This window comes from Strongylocentrotus purpuratus, unplaced genomic scaffold (genome assembly GCF_000002235.5).
Source record: "Strongylocentrotus purpuratus isolate Spur 01 unplaced genomic scaffold, Spur_5.0 spur5_scaffold_21, whole genome shotgun sequence".
In the NCBI taxonomy this organism is placed as follows: Eukaryota; Metazoa; Echinodermata; class Echinoidea; order Camarodonta; family Strongylocentrotidae; genus Strongylocentrotus; species Strongylocentrotus purpuratus.
Window position 1 is genome coordinate 15,962,668 of NW_022145607.1, and position 21,264 is coordinate 15,983,931.

Here is a 21,264-nt window from a genome sequence, read left to right on the forward strand (position 1 = left end):
CAGTGGCGGATCCAGGGGGCCCGGGGGGCCCGGCCCCCCCCCTTGAGAAAAAAAATCATGTAAAATCACGTGATTTTTACCTTTTTGGGGGGTTGGGGGGGTGCAAATTGAAAAAAATTTGAGGATCAAAAAAAAAAAATGTGTTCATTATCCCCCCCCCCCTCCCACTGAGCGAATTTTCGGCCGGCGGCGATTTTCAAATTTTCGGGAGCAAAAAAAAAAAAAAAATTGTGCTCTCTACCCCCCCCCCCCCCCCCCCCCCCCCCCCCCCCCAACCTGAGTGACTTTTCGGCCGGCGCGATTTTCAAATTTTCCGGGAGCAAAAAAAAAAAAAAAGTTGGGCCCCCTCCCCTAAGAAATCCTGGATCCGCGCCTGGATCCCCGTGTCCCATCCACCCCGTCCCCCACCCCAACCCCAACCCAACCCCAACCCAACCCCAACTTAACCCCACCCTCTATTCGTTTTTGAGGGATTTTATTGTTTATATTTCATTAGATTGTTTTACCTGACGGCTAAGAAAGCATGTGTATGCTCTTAGGTAAGCAACCAGGGGACCGACGGCTTTAAGTCCTCTCCGGGGACTTGGTAATGAGAATTCATGTCTTACCAAAGGGCACCATAGCGCATCGAATTGGGTTTCGAACCCGGGGCATCCCGGTAACAAGATCTCTGCTCTACCATTGAGCCAACTGTGCTTATATTTATTATTTTCAACGTTAATGTGTACGCATAATGCCAAAGAAATGATAAGTATACAGTCAGCTTCCAATTAAGCTATATTATGAATTAAATCTGTTTTCTTTTGTTTGGTAGAATCTCAGAAACCCTAGGGCCAAAGCAATTTAGTGATAAAAAGATGAAAATATTTTGCGCTTTATATAAGGTTCATATTTTTTTTTATTGAGTTGTAGAATCTTGGTCAGTGTACACTCCAAACCGATTTTTCTATTTGATACAAACATTTTGCGTTGCATAAAATCTCTGTTGTATGCAGTGTTTCGTTTTCGCTACAGGGTCTCAGAAACTTTCGCACCAATGATGTTTTGACTTTATATTCGATTTATCTGCTATTTCATTTAGTTGTGTATGTTCTCATGAAACTCATGCGCAGAGTAAATTATCTATTTAATAAATATGTCAATAGCATTTAATCTAATATTTCTTTTTTTTTTCTTCTTCTCCTGCTTCTCCTCCTCGTTTTTCATTGGGAAAGGTTAGCAGGATATCGCGTCTAAGGTTTTATGTTGCTCAAGGCTGGGTCAGATTTTTCCCTATAACCAATGAAATTCATCTGAAATTTATATTTAAACAAAAATATATGCCTCCGCTGTAAACGAAGATTCGAGTTATTTCATAGGTATGGTAGTTTTATTTATTAATAAAAAGATGTTAACGTACTTGTTAAATTTTATTTTTAAAAACATTGTGTAAATTACGATTTTATCGCGACCTTCTCAATAATATCAAATTGTAGAATTGATTTTAATAATTGTATTCACATTGATTTTCTGCTTTTGAATTTAATGTTACTTTAGTAAGATTTAGAGCCTATAAATTGTACAATACTAAGTATTGATTAAGATTCATTGTGTTTGTTAAGATTGTAAATTATCATGCAATTTAGCCGAGGCTGCAAAATGATGCTATTAATAAACTGAACTGAACTGACATTTGTGCAATCGTTTTGTAGTGGTTGCTACAGTTTTATAAAATGCAGTACAACAGGGGCGGCCGAGCGACTTTCAAAGTGGGGGGGGGGGGCACCAACAAAAAAGGGCACTTTCTGGAAAAAAGGGCACCTACAGTGGGAAATCTCAAAGCGAAAATATACAATTTTTAGACATTGGTATATACCATACATTGTGATTACATTATCAGGGATGATATCAATATTTGTTTCTCTTCATACATCATACAAGATATCGCTTAAGCATCAAACTTTACAGTTGGGTGTGATGTCTGAATATGCATTTACGAGCGAGCGAAGCGAGCGAGAAAATTTTTAAAGATCTGTGAAGTCGCAGTGCGAAAAATTACATCTTATAAAGAGGCAAAAGCCGATCGTGATGGGGTTATAAGCACATTCTCATAACGGAAGACTGAAAAGACCTTTGATAAGTAACATAATTATATAATCTTTAAATGCGAGCGAGCGCAGCGAGCGAACTTTGGGGGAAACTGCTCTTAGTCGCTTTAAATAAGGGGCACGTTTAATGATTACATGAAAAGGGGACAATTATCGAAAGGGATAAGACACTTATTAGAAAAGAAAAGGAGCACGTGTATAAGTACAAAGGATAATTATAAGAGGTGAAAATGAAGCATTTTTTCACTTGAAAAGAGGCACTCACCAGTGATGAAAAGGAGGCGTTTACAAAAATGAGAAATAGGCATTTGTTGACGGAAAAGGGGCACCCATTGGATTTTAATAGGGTCATTTATAAGAGATGAAAAGGGGATAGGTCCCTTATTAGAAAGGAAAAGGGGCACGTAGCATTATTAAAAGGGGAATTATCAGAGTTGCAAAGAGGCACTGACCAGATATGAAAAGGGGCACTTATAATAAAGGAAAATGTGCATTTGTTGAATGAAAAGGGGGCACCGTTCAGATATTTAAAAGGGCAGTTATGAGAAGGGGAAGGGGAAGTTATGAGAAGGGGAAGGAGCTCTCTCTTTTTAATGGGGGCACTTATCATAAGGAAAAGGGGCACTTATTAGAAAGGGAAAGGGGAAGTTATGTGAAGGGGAAGGAGCTCTCTCTTTTTAATGGGGGCACTTATCATAAGGAAAAGGGGCACTTATTAGAAAATAAGAGGGGCACATGTTAAAATGAAAGGTGCGCTCATCCGAGTTTAAAAAAGGGGTAGTTATTAAAAGGAGAAGGGGCACTTCTTACAAAGGAAAAAGGAGAAGTTGTCAAAGTAAAAAGAGCACCTTTCAGTTTTGAATAGGGCATTCATCAGAGGTGAAGTGGGCACTTATTAAAAGTGAAAAGGGCACTTCTCGTACCTGAAAAGAGGCACTTACTAGAGATTAAAAAGGGCACTTATTCAAGATAATTTCAAGATTCATGAGAATGGAAAATGAACATTTATTGCAAAGGAAAATGGGAACATGTCGAAGGAAAAGGGGCACGTATCAAAAATAAAAAGGGCACTCGTCAGAGGTGAAAAGGGGAAAGTGGCACTTTTACTAAGTAATAGGGGCACTTGTCAAAGTAAAAGGGGCACCTTTCCTATGTAAAAGGGGCACTTTTTACAAAATAAAAGGGGCACTTTTCCTATGTAAAAAGGGGCATTTTGGGGTATCTATAAAAGTGGGGGGGGGGGCACTGTGCCCCCCTGCCCCCCCCCCCGGAGGGCCGCCTCTGCAGTACAATATATTTGTTTAGCTCTATGTTGCCGTTTTTGTCGATGATACAATATGCATTTTAATTACTAAGAAGATTTGGATACTTTCCTTTATGCCGTGAAGATGATTGACGCCTCGATGTTGAGAGTTGAGCTACTTGGTTGCGGAGTCTCCTGTGTATCGTCTGAAAGTTAAGCGTTCGTCCTGAAAAGTGCTTGTGTCTTTGATCTTTCTTACTGCTCGTTTGACATCTTTTAATGCTTGTCTACATTTAGACTCCGTTTGCAGCAGTCACATCCCAAGTCTGGGAAGTGATGCTGAAGTAACTCAGATTTCTCTTAAGACTGTCCTTGCCACGTTCGCACCTGTGGCGGATCAACAAAAAGAGGGGAAAGATTTTTTTTGCTGATGAAAGCAACAAAAAAAAAAAAAAGGGGGGGGGGTCCCTTCCCCACTCTCAAGCCACTGGACGAAATATCTGACGACGTAATTTTCCTATATCCGGGGCAAAAAAAAATAAAACAATTGCTCATCTGAACCCCTGAGCTTCCGGGGGCTCTGCCCCCTAACCCCACCTAGGGCCCTAAGGCGGACGGCTGGATGCTAATCTGACGGTAATTAAATGCTTAAAACCCCCGAGCTTCTGGGGTCTCGGCCCCCTGGACCTCACGCCAAATAGTGTCCTGCCAGTGTCACAAATAACGTATAAAAATATGCTCATCTGACGGTAATTTAATGTATAAGACCGCTGAGCTTCAGGGGGCTCCGCCTCCTGGACCCCACACCAATATGTGTCCCGCCAGTGTCACAAATTAATAAGGTATCAAAATATGCTCATCGGACAGTAATTAAATGCCTATACTCCCTGAGCTTCTGGGGGCTCCACCCCTTGACCCCCTCCGAGAAATGTTAGCGGGGCCTGCATGTAAGGGTGGGGTGATGGGGATTTTTTTTTGTGTCTACCCCCCCCCCCCCCCCTCTTCCGAAAACTTTTTTGCCAATGCCGGTGTCACCATTACGTACCAATATTTGCCTCGCATAATTTCAAATTTGGGCCCCCTCCTAAAAAATCCTGGATTCGCGCCTGGTTTGCACCGACCTCCTCAGTCTGTTTCTCTTTCCAGTGGTTAGTTCTCCATGCACACACTGACCGGCGTAGACAAATAGGCATTTTATTGAACTATTTTTTTTGTGGATAGATTGAAGTATATATATATATATATATATATATATGATAAACATAAATAATTATATTTAGTCAATAGTGTTTAGAACATGTTTATAAAAGTGACATTTCCACGATACCATTCTGCCTTACCATGAAGGGAACTTAGAAAATGAAGAAATAAATGAAATTCAGCGTGACAAGTTTGAAGAAATATGACATGACAAAGGTTGAAAGATGTGCAGTTTTCTTGAAACCAAAAAAAGCACTACATTTTCCCCCCAGTAATTTTGTCTTCTTCTTCTGGTGGACCAAAGATGTTATTTACAGCAAGGTATGTCTGCTATAAAGTTGGCTAGATGCATACCATATGAAAGGTACTAATTATCATTATTTGCTTTCAGTAAATGTTTCCCTCTGCGTGTTTCGTGACTACTATTGATCCCGCCCCCCCCCCCCCACCAACTCCGGGGGTGATATTCTGGACATTGTTGTAAGTTTTGTGTTATCTTTTGTTGTAGTTTTGCCTGAGAGTAAATTTGGGAATTTGATATTTTCCAAGAAACGCATGTTACATGCAGGTTACATCCCAGCTAACACAAAAACATTATAAGAACATCATGATAATGTTTGGCTAAACGTTTGGGAAATGTTTTGTTCAAATGTTAAAATCATATGAAAATGTATGGTCTTGTGATTATCAAGAAAACATATTTATAACATTAGAAACCAACATCAAAAAAACATTTAAAAAATATTTGTTTAACATCAAGCTTAAACATTATCACAATATCAATTTGATATTATCAAAAATGTTGATATAACATATTAATGATATCTTTTAAACATTGGAAGGAAATGTTTTTAAATTGTAAGCAATCTATTTCTAAGACCATACATTTTGATATCATTTTAACATTTCATAGAAACATTACAATATTGTTATTCTTAAATGTTTTAAATATGTTATTTTAGAAATGTTTATTAAATGTTGTAATGATATCTTATAAATGTTTGAAGGAAATGTTATGAAAATATCATCAATCTATTTCTAAGACCATACATTTTGATATCATTTTAACATTTCATAGAAACATTACAATATTGTTATTTTTAAATGTTTTAAATATGTTATTTTAGAAATGTTTATTAAATGTTGTAATGATATCTTATTAATGTTTGAAGGAAATGTTATGAAAATATCATCATATGTTACTCTTAGAGTTTAGATTGTTTGTACGTGCTGTAGACCTAGTATAGTTTAGTTATACTCTTTGTATAGTTTTGTTGTTATTATACTCATCATGTTTATACTCCCTATATATCTATGTAACATATGTTTTATGGACCTCTGCCTTGTGTAGTTGAGTCTGAAATAAAGTTCTGAATTGAATTGAATTACAAAATAGTGAGGAAAAATCATATTATAAGTTCAGCAACATTTGTAAGTTACGTTTGAACTTTATTGAGAGGGGGAACTGCCCTCCCCCAGCCTGCCTCCTCAGTACGCCAGTGCCCCACAGCAGACTGCCCCACAGTGGCCATATCATCCAACAGAACCAAACACACCACCCCCCCCCCCCCTCTTCCGTTTCGTACATTGTAGCATCCAGAAAATTAAACCCATGGTATGTGGTATGTCGATGTCACAGAGAAATTAAAGAGCGCCATCTCAAGGTCCGAATAAGAAAGGAACATTTTCAGGCTCGGGAAACAGGAAGGTCAATAATATTGTTCATGGTGTCTTTAGTTTTAACGTTAAAGCCTAGTCTACTTCTGTAAATCACACAAATTAGACGGGTGGGATTACATTTTCTGTTGTTATCGTCATTCATTTAAAGAAAGCATGTCTACTATTACACGAGTCGTTTCTGGGGAGGCAAGCGAATCAGATTCGGACGACGAACTGACTGCAGCAGCCGAGCTTGTAGCGGGCCGCAGCCAGTCGTCCATCGGGGAGGAGCTGCGGCAAGCAGGTGTCGTGGTTCAGGGCGAGGCTTCGGAAACGGATAGCGAGGAAGATGAAGAAATGCATCTAGCTAGGGCAGAACAACAGCAATTTCCTTCACAGTCAAACATTCCGCCGCTGAAAGGTTTGTATGAAAATGAAAACAAAATTAAACTGAACAAGTTAGCTGGAATTGAAAATGTGTTGCATGTCATGTCACTCGACGAGTCTGGGCTGAGTGAGTGAGTGTAAAACCAAGATGAGAGTGGTGGAGAGGAGAGGGAGCTCGGAGCCCTATGGCTATGTCTACACATCTAACATTTTACGGCGCTAGTGTACTTTTGTATCCATGTTTTTACCATTTTCATATCCATCATTCTTAGCAAAGGAATTGAGCCCAATTTTTTACTAATTTTAATCATGACCATATCCATATTCCACCTGAATTTGGATCACATCCGACATTGGGAAGCCTCCGGTTAGGGCTTCAATGTTGACATTGTCGCTCAGTACCGTCTCTACGCTATAGCTCTGCACATCAAACTGAAGCTATCAGTCAAAAATTGTGCAAGCTTCTTGTATGGTTTATGGTATTGTGCATGCGCTTCCCACAATACATCACAGCTAAATCAAAGTCTAAAATGAGCGTTTGTCAACCCTTTTTATGTTCCTTGTCAATGTTATTTACGCAAAGTGTGAAAAGTAATGCATTCCTTGTGCAAAGTTCTCATTTTTTAATGACAAGCCCTAACTCCAAAGATCCTCAGGAATGTGAGCACATAATTTCTCCCAAAGGTTGCTTGTACATTACAGTACTTTTCAGAATGTGAGTGAAACATTAAAGTGTTAAAAATTAGGCATGTAATGATTAATGTTTTAAAAAGATGTACACCATGTCCCCTTAGGCGACAATTTTTTTATAACCAGGCAGGAAGGGACTGTCCTTTCCCACTTATTCAATCATTTAATCATGGGCGTCAATCCTTACGTAATACCTATTGTTCAGGGGGGATGAATGAATAGATCATCCCCCCTGAACAATAGGTATCAATTACAGATTTACGCCCATGCATTTAATTTAAAATGACAAGGATAATGTATAACCACTGAAGAAGACATCTACGATTGATGAACAGGCATAGTCCTATAGAATCGCTGGACTAAAGTATAGTATTAAAAAGTAAAGTATATAGATTGATACCATTTTTTTATGGGGGGGGGGGGAGGAGGGGGCATGTAATGGCAGTGCCAGTGATAGGTGGCTATTAAATTAAGACACAATTCGTTTTTTAGAAAAATTTTCTCCAGAATTATTTTAAACTTTTACACTAAGATCATGTACATGTAAGTCCTTCAATATTGTTACTGTTTGAACTAAAAAGAGAAAAATCCTGAAAAAAAGGAGTTTCCATGGCAGTATGAATTTTCATTTTCTTTTTCTCTAATCCTCCATTGCACCACATCCCCTTAATGATAAAGGTGAGTTCTGGTCATCCGATTGCATTGTGAAAGAAAACGTGTGGAATGGATCAGAAAAAATTGATTAAAAGTACATTAAGTAATTAAGTATCGGTGTGTACTGCAAAGTTCTGGAGTAATCAAAATCATAATAAATTTGTCCCAGTCTTGGTAAAGTATCATGCACTGTACACGGAAAGATGTATATGGGACTACACAAATGGTGTCGGGGGCTACTTACCTTGATTTCCTAATCTTTCTATGCTCATTACTCAGCCAGTACCGGTAAACATTTTCTACCAAAATTGTTTGCCAAATGATATTTATTTGTAATCTTGAACATTCAGTGTAATTTTCGTTTGATTCTGTGAGAATTTTTTTTTTTCTTTTCCAGAACTCACCTTTATCTTTAATTTATACAATTCTATAATCCTCTTATTCTTACTCTGACGTTTGCCTTTGTTTCCTTCTCCAAGTCAACCGAGCATCTCGTTCTCCATCCATCGGCAGCCAGTCCTCCATCAAGTCGGTCTCCTCGGCCTCGCAGGTCAAGGTGTCGCCGCTGGACCCGCCCCGTTACGACACCCTCCTCCACAGGAAGCTACGAGAGCGCAACATCAGTCTTCAGGTCAGTCTCCAGGAGGCAGTAGCTCAGGCCATACAGGCCAAGCACAAGGAGTTCAGCAACACCAACCAGATGCTCACCAAGTCACAGATGGTCATCCAGGTAATAATGATAATAATAGCTAGTTCTTATATAGCGCTTTTCAGGACCAAAGGCCCTCTCAAGGCGCTTTACATTATTACCCCGGTCATTAGATTCAGGCTTACCCGCACACAATGTACATGTATGTAGGGGATCAAATTGACATTGTGACAATAGTAACAATAGCTTCTAATGCTATCAAATACGTCATCAAAATAGTCTGTAAATAACTTCTGATTTACAGACAATTTCATCAATTGTTGATTTTCAACAGATTTAATATCTTCAGGTAGACAGGCAAGTTCAAAGTTCATTGTGTATTTTATTGTGTACTTTATTGTAACAGACTACAGATATTTTAAAATTCCTGATGATTGTGCGCTTATTAATTTGATAGCTCTACTGTAACTTGGATCAGAGGAAAATGAAAGTTTTGTTTTGGTATTCCAAGAAGAACATAACGTAACATATGTGTATGGGACCCTCAAAACACTACCCCCCCCCCCCCCCCCCCCCCCCCCGTGAATACCAATTCTGCCTAGAAAATTAATGGGTCATCAAAAATGTAAGCTACAGTGGCATTTGTCCTGATTGTTTTTTAGCTTAGGTTTAGGGTTGATGCGATGGAAAGTATTAGGTCCAGGATTGAACAAAGAATTTGATTGGTTTTCAAAATTGAGTTCTGAGCCACTGTCATAGGAGCATGTGTCATAGAACCAATTAATTGCATCATTGTGTTTGAATGCTTCATATTGATGCTCTTGCACAAGCAAACAATTAAATGTACATGTAAATGTCCTACAAAATGAGTAGAAGAAATAAGTAGACCAAAGCTCAGCATAACATAGCTAGGGCATTGTTTTAATAGAAAGGAAATGTACAAGACTATCACAGATGTAGGATTAAAGAAGTATAACTTACTTTGAGTTGAGTTAATATTTTGCAACGTCCAAATTCAACATGCATCATGGTTTGCATTTTTTTATTGCAGGATGTATGCTACAGTATGCGACATTTCTCAGACGACATCAAGCGCACCAATGAAAAACTGGACATCATCAGTACAAGTGGATATTTGCCAGAATTTAACTTTCCATCCAATGGATCATGATGAGGCACAGCTCCCAGATGGTTTTTGGTTGTTTATGTACATTTATTTGTACATTTATACACGTTGATGGCGATCAGTGATACAAGTACTTACCTGCAGAATGTCTTGACGGAAGTGAGACAATTCAGTAAACTGATGACAGACTAAATCATAATAATAATATTGATAGTTACATTTATGTTGCACACATATTCTATTGCTCACACATCCATTGCAGGGGATGTTCGAGGTGCCTTCAAAGTACTAGGTTACCCTGGCTTTAGGCCCACTGCCTAAAGGCTCTCTAAGCATTCATGGAATAATTTCCTACCAGGTACGGTAACTATTTACCACACCTGGGTGGAGAGTGGTTAGTGTAGATTAATGTCTTGCCAAAGGACATTAGTGCAGTGCAGTGCAGTGACGGGACTTTAATTGCAAACCAAGCGATTCATGGTCTGGTGACGTATTTGTTAGACCATGACACCTCCATGCCAAAGAGAATAGAGAAATCACTCTATCATGCAGAGTTTTAAAGGAAGGCAGGTGCATTCTTCAGTCTGAATTTCAACAGTTTCCAGATTTCTTGGACATTAATCTATTAAAGGACAATAATAAATGTAAAAATAAACATAAATCAAGTCTTTCACTGTAAGACGTTTTATTTCCAGCTTCAACTCGTAATCCAATTTGAGTGAGAAGTTTTTGGTGAACCTTGTTTTGTTTTTTTTGTATACAGATTCTAATTGATAAAGGACAATATACTAGCTTTAACACTAATTGCTGAGTCTTTTGCTTAGAGCTGTAATCAGTAAATTGAACAAATGAGAGGCAAAGCATAATTGTTATGGATGTAATTTGGCAGGGATCACAGACTCTTGTAAAACTTTAGATCAGCTATGTTTGCATGATACATTGTACTTGCAAACCTCCGGGATCGGTGAGCATATGACCAACAAAGGATCCTAGCATCTATATAGCATGGCTGCTGCATTTCTTTCCAAAGATGCTGACTAAAACATTCACACAGAAGATGTTTTCTTACATGTAGAAGGTTCACTAAAATTCATCAGAAATTAAAGATAAAGTTCCGGTCATGCGATTGCATTGAGAAAGAAACCATGTGGAATCGATCAGAAAAGGTTGATCATGTAGCATGTAAGTATTGGTGTGTACTGCAAGGTTCTGGAGTCATCAAAATGATGAGAAAATTGGCCAAGTCTTGGCAAAGTAACAAGCAGTGTACACAGAAAAATGTATATGGGACTACACAAACATTTGGCATAAAAACAGGGCCTCATTTTTAAGCTGTGACTATTCATATTTAGAATATGAAGGTATTTGAAAAGCCATGCTTATCAGGGGATTTTTTTACTCTGATGCTTTTCCACACTTGCAAAATTATTTTTCACCTCTCCCCAGAACTCGACTTTCTCTTTAGAGATGTAATATTCAGATATTTTGCAAGTTTATAAAAAAATGGTAGAACAATATGAGACTGTATATTCACCATTTTTCATTTCCTTTTGCTACCATGAATGTTTATCATCTATTGAGGGTCGAACTTCTTGAAGTCTTCTCAAATATGTAGCAAATGTTGCATACTATCTTGTTACCCTATGCTCATTACCAGTCTGCCTCTAGTCCTTAATTCTTATTGTTTTTTTGTTATGTCTACCGGTATGTTCTGTGAAACAAAATTCAGAAATTCATGCATGTACATTTATGAGAATAGAATGCGTACAATGTTAGCACATTGCATGAGGGGGCAAGATCAGCAAAAAGTTTCATGATTGAAAAATAGTTGGATCAGGGTTAAAGATAAAGGCCAGTTATGGTCATGTGATTGCATTGTGAAATAAACGTTTTAGAATCACTCAGAAAAGGATGATCATCTAACATATAAGTATTGGTGTGTACTGCAATGTTCTGGAATCATCAAAATGATAAGAAATCTGGCCCAGTCTTGGTAAAGTTACAAGCACTGTACACAAAAAGATGTAAATTGGACTACGCGACACGTGCTCGACACGTGCGCAATATCTATCATGTCCAAATGGATATAATAATTTACCAAATATATCAATCAGTAGGCCGTTCATCACATATTAGTCAAAACATATTCTTTCACATACTTAAGAGCTTCCATTTCATTTTTTGAGAGGGGGGCGTTTCCAAAACTGGACTTTATCTTTAAAAACAAGCGCAATACCCAATTTTGCAAATTTCCTTTAAATAACTTGTGTTTACAGTAGTTTATTTTCTTTTGATGTAGTTCTTTTTGTCATTGCTATGTGTTTCTTCACTCTCCTTTTCTCTCTGTTAGTACATGTATTGTATTTGTATTTGTATAATGTATAAGAAGTGCAATTAAATATTAATGCATACATGCCAACATTTGAAAATCAGAAATCTGTACAAATTATGCTATTTTCAAAAAAAAAGAGGAACAATCCTAACTCTCCTATTCAATACTACAGACAAATTTGTACAGGAAGAGGAACACCTGCATTAAAATGATAATTATCTTCTCCCAAAAAGAGGAATGTTCGTCTTTAATCTGAACAGTTGGCATGTCTGTTAATGCTAAGCTAAGATATTATAGAAACTTATCAGTGCAATGAAAAAGAATGAACCTATATGAATTAAATGCATGATCAATTGATGAAAAGACTAATCATAATGTATCAGAATTCTCATTTCCATTAATTTTGAGGGCTCAAATATTTGGCTGGAAAAGTGTTTTGGAAATTGAGACAAAATATGTTGAATGAGATAGTGATACCTTGAAGATGAACTTTGTCTCTTAATGAATGCAATTTGATTTCATTTCTCCCCTGCAACTCTTGATAGATGCACAAATACACATGAACATGGAAGCGTAATACAGGGGTCAAAGACATCTTCCACAGATGAAAATTGGCCTTTTTGAAATTCATAATTTTGGCTAAAATTGGTGGGCTAACCCCTTGCAATTTTTTTCAAAAGGGGACATTTTTCGACTTTTCATGAAATTATCTGAAATAACATGTTTTGAATGAACAGGGGGCATAATCACTTCCTACAGATAAAAAGATTCATAAATTTTGTCAAAAAATGAGCGGATGACCCGTTGCCATTTTTGTCAAAAAGGGGCATTTTTTAACATTTCACTTAATGTTCTGCGATAACATATTTTGAATAGACAAGGGTCAAAGAGCGAATAAGCCTTTTTGAAAAACGAAATTTTGCCATTTTTCTCAAAAAGTGTAATTTTTATACGTTTCATGAAAAAAAATCTGCAATGACATATTTTGAATGGACAGGGTCAAAGAGATGAAAAGATATGAAAATAAGCCTTAGTTTTTGAAAATTCATGAATTTTGGGTCAAAAATTATGGGCTAACCCCTTGCCATATTTGTCATTAATTTTCATGAAATGATGTGCAATAACATGTTGAATAGACAGTGGTCAAAGAGATGAAATGATATGAAAATAAACCTTTTGAAAATTCATGAATTTTGGCCAAAAAAGATGGCCATTTTTGCCATTTTTGTCAAAAAGGGTCATTTTTTCTTATTTAATGAAATGATCTGCAATAACATATTTTGAATAGACAGGGGTCGAAGAAATGAAAAGATATGAAAATAAGCCTTTTTGAAAATTCATGAATTTTGGCCAAATTGGTAGGGCGATTTAGTCGATTTTGTCAAAAAGTATCACTTTTTCATATTTTATGAAATGATCTGCAATAACATATTTTAAACAGACAGAGGTCGAAGACATGAAAATAAGCCTTTTTGAAAATTCATGAATTTTGGCCCCCAAAATAGGCTAATCCCTGGCCATATTTGTCAAAAAGAATAATTTTTCAACATTTCATGAAATGATCTGCAATAACATATTTTGAGTATACAGGGGTCAAAGACATGAAAAGATATGAAAATGAGATTTTTCGAAAATTCATGAATTTTGGCCAAAAAAGATGGGTTAACCCCTTGCCATTTTTGTCAAAAAGGGTCATTTTTTCATATTTTATGAAATGATCTGCAATAGCATATTTTGAATAGACAGGGTTCTAAGAGATGAAAAAATTTGAAAATAAGCATTTTTGAAAATTCATGAATTTCGCCAAAGATAATGGGCTAACCCCTTGCCATTTTTGTCAAAAAGTATCAGTTTTCTACATTCCATGAAATGATCTGAAATAACATAGTTTGAATAGACAGGGGTCAAAAAGATGAAAAGATATGAAAATATATGAAAATAAGCCTTTCTGAAAATTCATGAATTTTGGCCAAAATGGTAGGCTAACCCCTTGCCATTTTTGTCAAAAAGGGTCATTTTTTCATATTTTATGAAATGATCTGAAATAACATATTTTAAATAGACAGGGGTCAAAGAGATGAAAATAAGCCTCTTTGAAAATTCATGAATTTTGGCCAAAAATTATGGGCTTACCCCCATGCCATTTTTGTCAAAAAGTGACATTTCTCTGAATTTCATTAAATGATCTGCAGTAGCATATTTTGAATAGACAGGGGTCATAGAATTAACCGATTTGAACAGATTGAATATTGAACAGAGTCTTAAATTTAATTTAAAAAATATTTGTTTCATGGAAACATCTTCTGATAATCAAATTCAAGGAATCAGTTTAAGAACTATTTTTATATGGGGAGAGTTTTTGAAACCTGTCTTCATATAGAAGGCCTTATTATTAAAAGAAAGACATTATATACGCCATCTTAAAATATATTGGTGGGTGACGGCTCTTGGCTCTTAAATGAGAGATCCTGAGTTCTGAGTTCTGCCGAAAAGTGCGTTACAGGGAAAAAATAATATTTTAAGGAGCTTCATGGCATAGTAAAGTTCTTTTAATTTTAATTTAGGTTTGTATTAACCAAAATCAAAGAAAAATCACAGTAAACAAGATATTCGGGGTATGTGGCAATGGAGAATATGTAAACAAACAGAAAAGTGGTTCTGATAATCATGTCTTTTGATAGATCATCCATCGGTCAAACAATAGGTGTATAGTATCGAGTCATCATCCGATCAATCAGCCATAACCTTGACAAACTTGTCGATTTTGAAGTTTTGTTAGGATCGGTTTCACGTCAAGATGGATATCAAAGGGATAAATCGTTTGCTCGTTGAACATGTTCCGTGACCAATTGTGCTGTTTGTCACTTGAAATGAAAACAAAAATGTTGAGGAAAAACCAAAACAGTTCTTAATCTTTGACGATACTCATTTTGTAAAATTATATCAATATCTTCGTTCAATCCTACAGGTGATTTAATAGTTGTGACCAGTGGCAGTGGGTGAGTTCCCTTATTGAATGGTCCTGGAACGAAGGGGGGGGGGGGGCGCATGGAACTGATCTTACTGGGAAATAAAATGCAAGTTTACAAAGCTGTTTATTGGGGGTTGTGAGGGGGTAATAATGTATTTTTGGGGGCTTAACAGTTTAGATTCATGAAGAATGTAAATGTTATATAACTACCCTTCAAAATTATATAAATTGCTCTAAACTGTTTTGTTGTTTCACGTGTGTAAAAAAAGACCACACCCAAAAAAGGGAATATAGAAGGAAGAAAAGTTTGAAAGAAAATTATAAAAGAGGTTAAGAGGTGTTTTACTCTACATGTTATTGAAATGAACTGTACTATATTTATCATGCACATAATGATTAAACGGTATCATAAAACGCAAGTTTGATATTTACGATTTGTTGTAAAATTAAGGGTATATCAATCTGATTACATCATCATCTCAGAAAAAATATAAAAATTGTACAATATCTATTTACTGAAATTCAGGAACAGTTTAACAAAGTAAAAGGATCTTTTTTGTCTTTCCAGAAATCTTTCCAGAATATTTTAATCACTTTCTGTGAGTGATTTAATGAATGTTTTGGTATATGTGTGTATTTCTTTCGGTGGGATCCTTTTTAAGGTAAATCTTATAGTGTATATAAACTTGTTTAAGACAATTTGTATATAATGTCATTTTACTTTAAATATTGCAAAGTCAAGATAATTCCCTGATAAAGATTTGTTCTTTTGAAAGAAGAAGCGAACAAGCTTATCCAAAAGTTTATTATGCAGAAAATATAATTTTGTTATCGCGACGTCAGTATTTAATTGCTTATAAATATCAATCGATTCACATACATGAAAATAAACTTTCCTATCACCAATTTACAGTGTCTTGCGGTGTCTTACGAGTGACCTCACCGATGTTTAAATGGCTTGTATTAGGCCAAAAAAAATTGTTTGGTTGTCCTCGATTGCTCTCCTGGAGTAGGGGCGGGCGGGCGGATTTTTTTTTGTTTTTTTGTTTTTTTTGTTAAGACTTCATTTTTGTGTCTTCTTTTTTTTTTCCCCCATTTTTTTTTTTTAATATTTTTTTTTCCATAAAAAGAATAAATAATTGTGATTGTCAAGCATTCAAACAAACAAAGTCTATAAAACACTTTATATTTAATATGGTAAAAGACTAGTTTCATGTACAATGAATATCAAGACCAACCCAGAAAGTATTTTGGGCTTTGAAATACAGCACCTTTTAAATCTCCATTGTACTACTTATAGCTACTTGCGCCGTCTGACGTATTCACTTTGATGTTGCTATTGTATCTCAAAGTGAGTGTGTGTTGATGCAGGGAAGCAGGGCCGGATCCAGCCGGCGGCGACGGAGGGGGACCTAATTTGTGATAAAAATATTCAGTGCCGCATTAGGGGAGAAGTCTGAAGGGAATGTGCTCCCTACGAATTACTTTTATTGTAAAGTTTAAAAGATTTGAATAAAATCAGTGAAAATTTGAAAAAAATCGGGCAAGGAATAAGAAAGTTAGAGCGTTTTGAAATGACTAGTCACTAGAGGGCGGTATTCAATTTGATGACATCATCTGTGAACAACTCTCCATGCCTTTTGTACATAAAATTTCACAATTTTTTTGTTTTCTTCGTATTTATTTGTGTTCTTGATCCGACTTCATAACATGTGAAGTAGAATATATAATTTTGCATTCTATATCTTGCTTTCAGGGGAGTACATTATCTCAATCACAAGAAAGAAGGAAAAACATGAAATTTGCATCCGCATCACCCCCATTCTTACATGCAGGCCCCGCTGAACGTTTTTCATAGTGGGTTGGGGAGGATAATTAAAAGTATTTATGATCAGGTAGAGCGTAGCATAAATTGGTGTGGGGTCTAGCAGCAAAGGACGGGCGGGGGGTCAAGGAGCAGAGCCCCCGGAAGCTCAGGGGATATGGGCATTTAATTATGGTCAGATGAACATATTTTGATACCTTATTCATGACACTGGCAGGTCACTAATTGGCGTAGGGTCCAGGGGGCTGAGCTCCCTGAAACTCAGGGATTTTAAGCCTTGTATAACGGTAAGATAAGCATTCAGGGGGCGCCTTAGGCCCCCTGGTGTGGTCGAGACTGCTAAGGCCCCGGAAGCTCAGAGGTTTTCAGGGGCGGCTCTAGCTTTTTGCTTAGGGGGGGGGGGGGTTAACCCAATGATGATGCGTATCATCGTCCACGAGACGCGAAGCGGCCATTTTGTTGTTGTTGGTGACCCAATCCGAGAGCCGCGTAGCGGGGAGGCATTTCTTTTTGGTGCTATTTTTGACCCCCGTAAGTGATGTTTTCCTGACATCTAATCGAGACCATGAAAAGCAGTGCTTGATAACGTCTCTTTAAATCAAGTAAGCGTTTAATACACAGTTACATCCACAGTTATCATGCGTTTTTCTATGCACATCACATTTTCATTTTTTAGGCATCTAATTAAGGTCAGATGAGCATATTTTGATGCCTTATTTGTGACGCTGGCATGATATTAATTGGCATGGGTTCCAGGGGACGGAGCCCCCAGAAGCCCAGGGGTCTTAGGTATGGTCAGATGAGCATATTTTTATACCTTATATGTGACACTAGCAGGTCACTAATTGGCGTGGGCCCAGGGGGCGAAGCTCCCAGAAGTTCAGGAGTTTTAAGGCATTAAATAACGGTAAGATGAGTATCAAGGGGCCCGCCCTAGGGTATTTGGTTAGATTCAGGGGGCAGAGCCCCCCAGAAGCTCATGGGTTTTATGCGTTTAATTACGGTCAGATGAGCATTTTTTTATACCTTATTTGTGACACTGGCAGGACACTAATTGGAGTGGGTCCAGGGGGCGGAGCATTAAATTACCGTCACACGAGGATCCAGGGGCCCGCCATAGGGCCCTAGGTGGAATCCAGGGGGCAGAGCTCTCGGAAGCTCAGGGGTTTCGGCATTTAATCACGGTCAGATGAGCATATTTTGATACCTCATTATTTTGTGACACTGGCAGGTCATTACTCTTTCTTTCTCTCTTTCTTTTTATTTTTCTTTAATAAACTTTTTTTTTAAAGTGGGAGGGGAAGCTCGAGGCCCCCGAGCCCAACCGTTCCGCGGGCCCTGACGTGTAAGCCTTTATATAAACATATTTCTCGCCTGACGGTAATTTTAGGAATTTGTCATTTTCCAAGAAACGCATAAAAAAGTATAATTTCCTAAAAAGTAAGGAAAAATCTCGGAAAATTATATCATTTTAGCAACATTTGTAAATCATCGGTATCGAATTAGAAATAAACCACGTTTGAACTTTATCGGGTGGTGGCACCCCACCCCCCATCCGTACGCCTGTGCATCCCCCCCTCAATCTACACCTTGTTGGAGAAAAAAAAATCGCATCTGATCTCCCCTTCCTTACTTTTTTCTCTTTTTTTCTTTCCCTTTCTCTCTTTTTTCCCTTTTCCTTCCCTTCCTTCTCTCTCTATTGGGTTTGATGGGGGAGGGGAACCGGGGGGGGGGGGGGGGGAGGAAGGCAAGAGTCTTTTTGCCCCCGATTCACACGCTGTTGGCGGGATTAATCACAACTGATCTCCCCTTCTTTTCACCCTTTTCTTTTCTTCTTCCTCTTTTTGTTCTCTTTTTAGCTCTCCTCGTTCCCTTTTCCTTCCTTCTCTCTTTTTTTTGCTGGGTCAGGCAAGAGTCTTTTGGCCCCCGATTCACACGCTGTTGGCGGGATTAATCGCAACTGATCTCCCCTTCTTTTCACTCTTTTCTTTTCTTCTTCCTCTTTTTGTTCCTTTTTTTTAGCTCTCCTCGTTCCCTTTTCCTTCCTTCTCTCTTTTTTTTGCTGGGTCGGGAGAGGCAAGGGCCTTTTGCCCCCCCCCCCAAATCCCCGATCTTCTCTTTCCCTTTAATATTTCCCTTTTCTCTCTCTCTCTTTTTTTCCTCCTTTTTTCCCCCCTTTTTTCCCTCCTTTTTTTCCCCCTTCCTCCCCCCTTGTTTTTCTTTTACTTCTCCCCCTTTTTTCCCCTTTTTTTTCTCACGGGGGGGGGGGGGGGTCCGGGCCCCGGGCCCCCGGCCCCCTGGATCCGCCATAGTAATATGATATGATATTGATATGTGGTATTATAGATATATCGACTGCTATAATGAGAGGACTGGCTGTTTGCGTAGGCTGAAGGGGTCATGGCAGGATGCAACTTCCCTTAGAGCCAGTATAGAAACAGCCAGGCCTCGAATATTGAAGCAGTCGATATATCTGTCATATACCGAATTGACACAACAATATACCATGAATTCTTACCTTATCCTTTTCTTGAGTAAAGATTTGTTAAAACATCACAGAAAATCTGAGACACTGTCTGTTAATCTTCGCTGGAAAGATGACTGATTGTTACAATCATTCGGGAATCGCAGACAAAAAGCACTGTATGGTATCTGCGCTCGTACAAAGAAAATTTTAAGACGTAAACCACTGGGTATCTCATCAAAATTTTACTATTTTCCCGGTACCCAGAATCTTTCGGGAATCTCACTCATTAGCTATTGACCGTTTCTAGCATTGTTCGTTTCATTACGGGAACGGCTAACATCAATTTCACCAATCAGATGGCTATATTTCTAAAGAGAGGTATATAATTAAATATACAACTTTAACATTACTGGAAACAGGAAGAACATGTAATGATATTGATATTTCTGTACGATTTCTGTATAATTTTTTTTATTACTTGTAAATGTTTAAATGTTTCTCAAAAAAAAAAAAAAAAAAAAAAAAATGACTTTCGGTCTCGTCTGAAAACATATATAATTGTCTCTTGAACCTATATTTTAGTTATGATTACTAATTTAAAACATGATCAGTGGCGGATCCAGGGGGGGGGGCCGAAACGGCCGCGGCCCCCCTATTGGCGGCGCAAAAAAAAGGAAGAAAAGAAGAGAAAAAAAGAAAGGAGAAGAGGAGAAAAAAAAGGAGAAGAGAAAAGAAAGGAGGAGAGAAAGGAAAAAAGAAGAGAAAAGAAAAGAAATCTCGAGCCGCGGATTCAAAGTTAAACGTTAAGAACAGCCCCTGCGCTACAAAGGTCATCACTCTGAAGTGAGAAATTTGAAAGGGCACAATATTTGGGTGTCTTTTAAATAGAAGTTATATACTCAACAGTCAAATTTTAAATTAACGGTAGGGCCGCTTCACAACTCTTATTTTGCCCTTCATTTGGATTCAGCTAATACCAACTCGCTTGTGCTTGTATTTAAACTCATGTTGGTAGTAATCATGGACAGGGGCGGCAATCCTGGGCCCGATAGGGGGACACGTCCCCCAGGAAATTTAGAAATATAGCTAGAAAGAAATATAGCGGAAAGAACGTACATATTGGGCTCAGGGATTTTCTAGAATGCATAATTTCAGCATTCAACATTGAAAAAATCTCGCTTGGTCGCTACGCCCCGGCCGGCCGCGGCCCTTGCCCGATAACACAAAACTATGACGCTCCCGGCCGTGATTTATCCATGGTTGGTGTAATAGATCTTTTTTTCCATTTCATTTATACAAACCTAATCGTGTGCCATCACAATCATGATTGTTTCATTTTCCCTTTAAAGCAGGCGCGTAGCCAGGGACGGTAGGGGCAGTAAGATGACATAGGACGAAAAAGGAGCAGACAAAGATACATTTTTGAAAATTCTGACAAGTCGAGAACGGTACAACGAATCGTCTTCTTTCTCTAATAATTTAATGAAATGTCAAAGCTTCCGCGCATCTCTCGGGAGGGGGACAACTGAATTCAGACAAGGATTGGAAGTCGAGAATGGTAAAACGAATCGTCTTCTTTGTCTAATAGTTTAATGAAACGTCAGAAGTTTACGCGCTACGCGCGGGCCGGGAAAACTGAATTCAGACAAGGATTGGAAGTCGAGAATGGTAAAACGAATCGTCTTCTTTCTCTAATAATTTAATGAAACGTTAAAGCTTTCGCGCTTTGCGCGGGAGGGGGGGGGGGGGGGACTCATTTCAGACAAGGATAAAGAGTCGATGACGGTACAACGAATCGTATTCTTTCTCTAATAATTTAATGAAATGTTAAGCTTCCGCGCAAAGCGCAGGAGGGGGGAGCTGAATTCAGACAAGGATTAAGAGTCGAGAATGAAACAACGTATCATCTTCTTTCTCTAATAATTTCATTAAACTATGAAAGGCCAAAGCTTCCGTGCTTCGCGCGGGAGGGCG

General features: G+C 38.0%; 1 protein-coding gene across 1 annotated transcript; it reads left to right on the top strand.

Moving 5' to 3' along the window:
* Positions 1 to 6,261: 6,261 nt before the first annotated feature.
* Positions 6,262 to 10,442, top strand: LOC590787 (biogenesis of lysosome-related organelles complex 1 subunit 3). Its single transcript, XM_795527.4, has 3 exons — positions 6,262 to 6,610; positions 8,400 to 8,650; positions 9,621 to 10,442. The coding sequence occupies exons 1-3, from the start codon at positions 6,364 to 6,366 to the stop codon at positions 9,738 to 9,740; spliced, it is 618 nt and encodes a 205-aa protein (XP_800620.2). The 5' UTR covers positions 6,262 to 6,363; the 3' UTR covers positions 9,741 to 10,442.
* Positions 10,443 to 21,264: the final 10,822 nt, after the last annotated feature.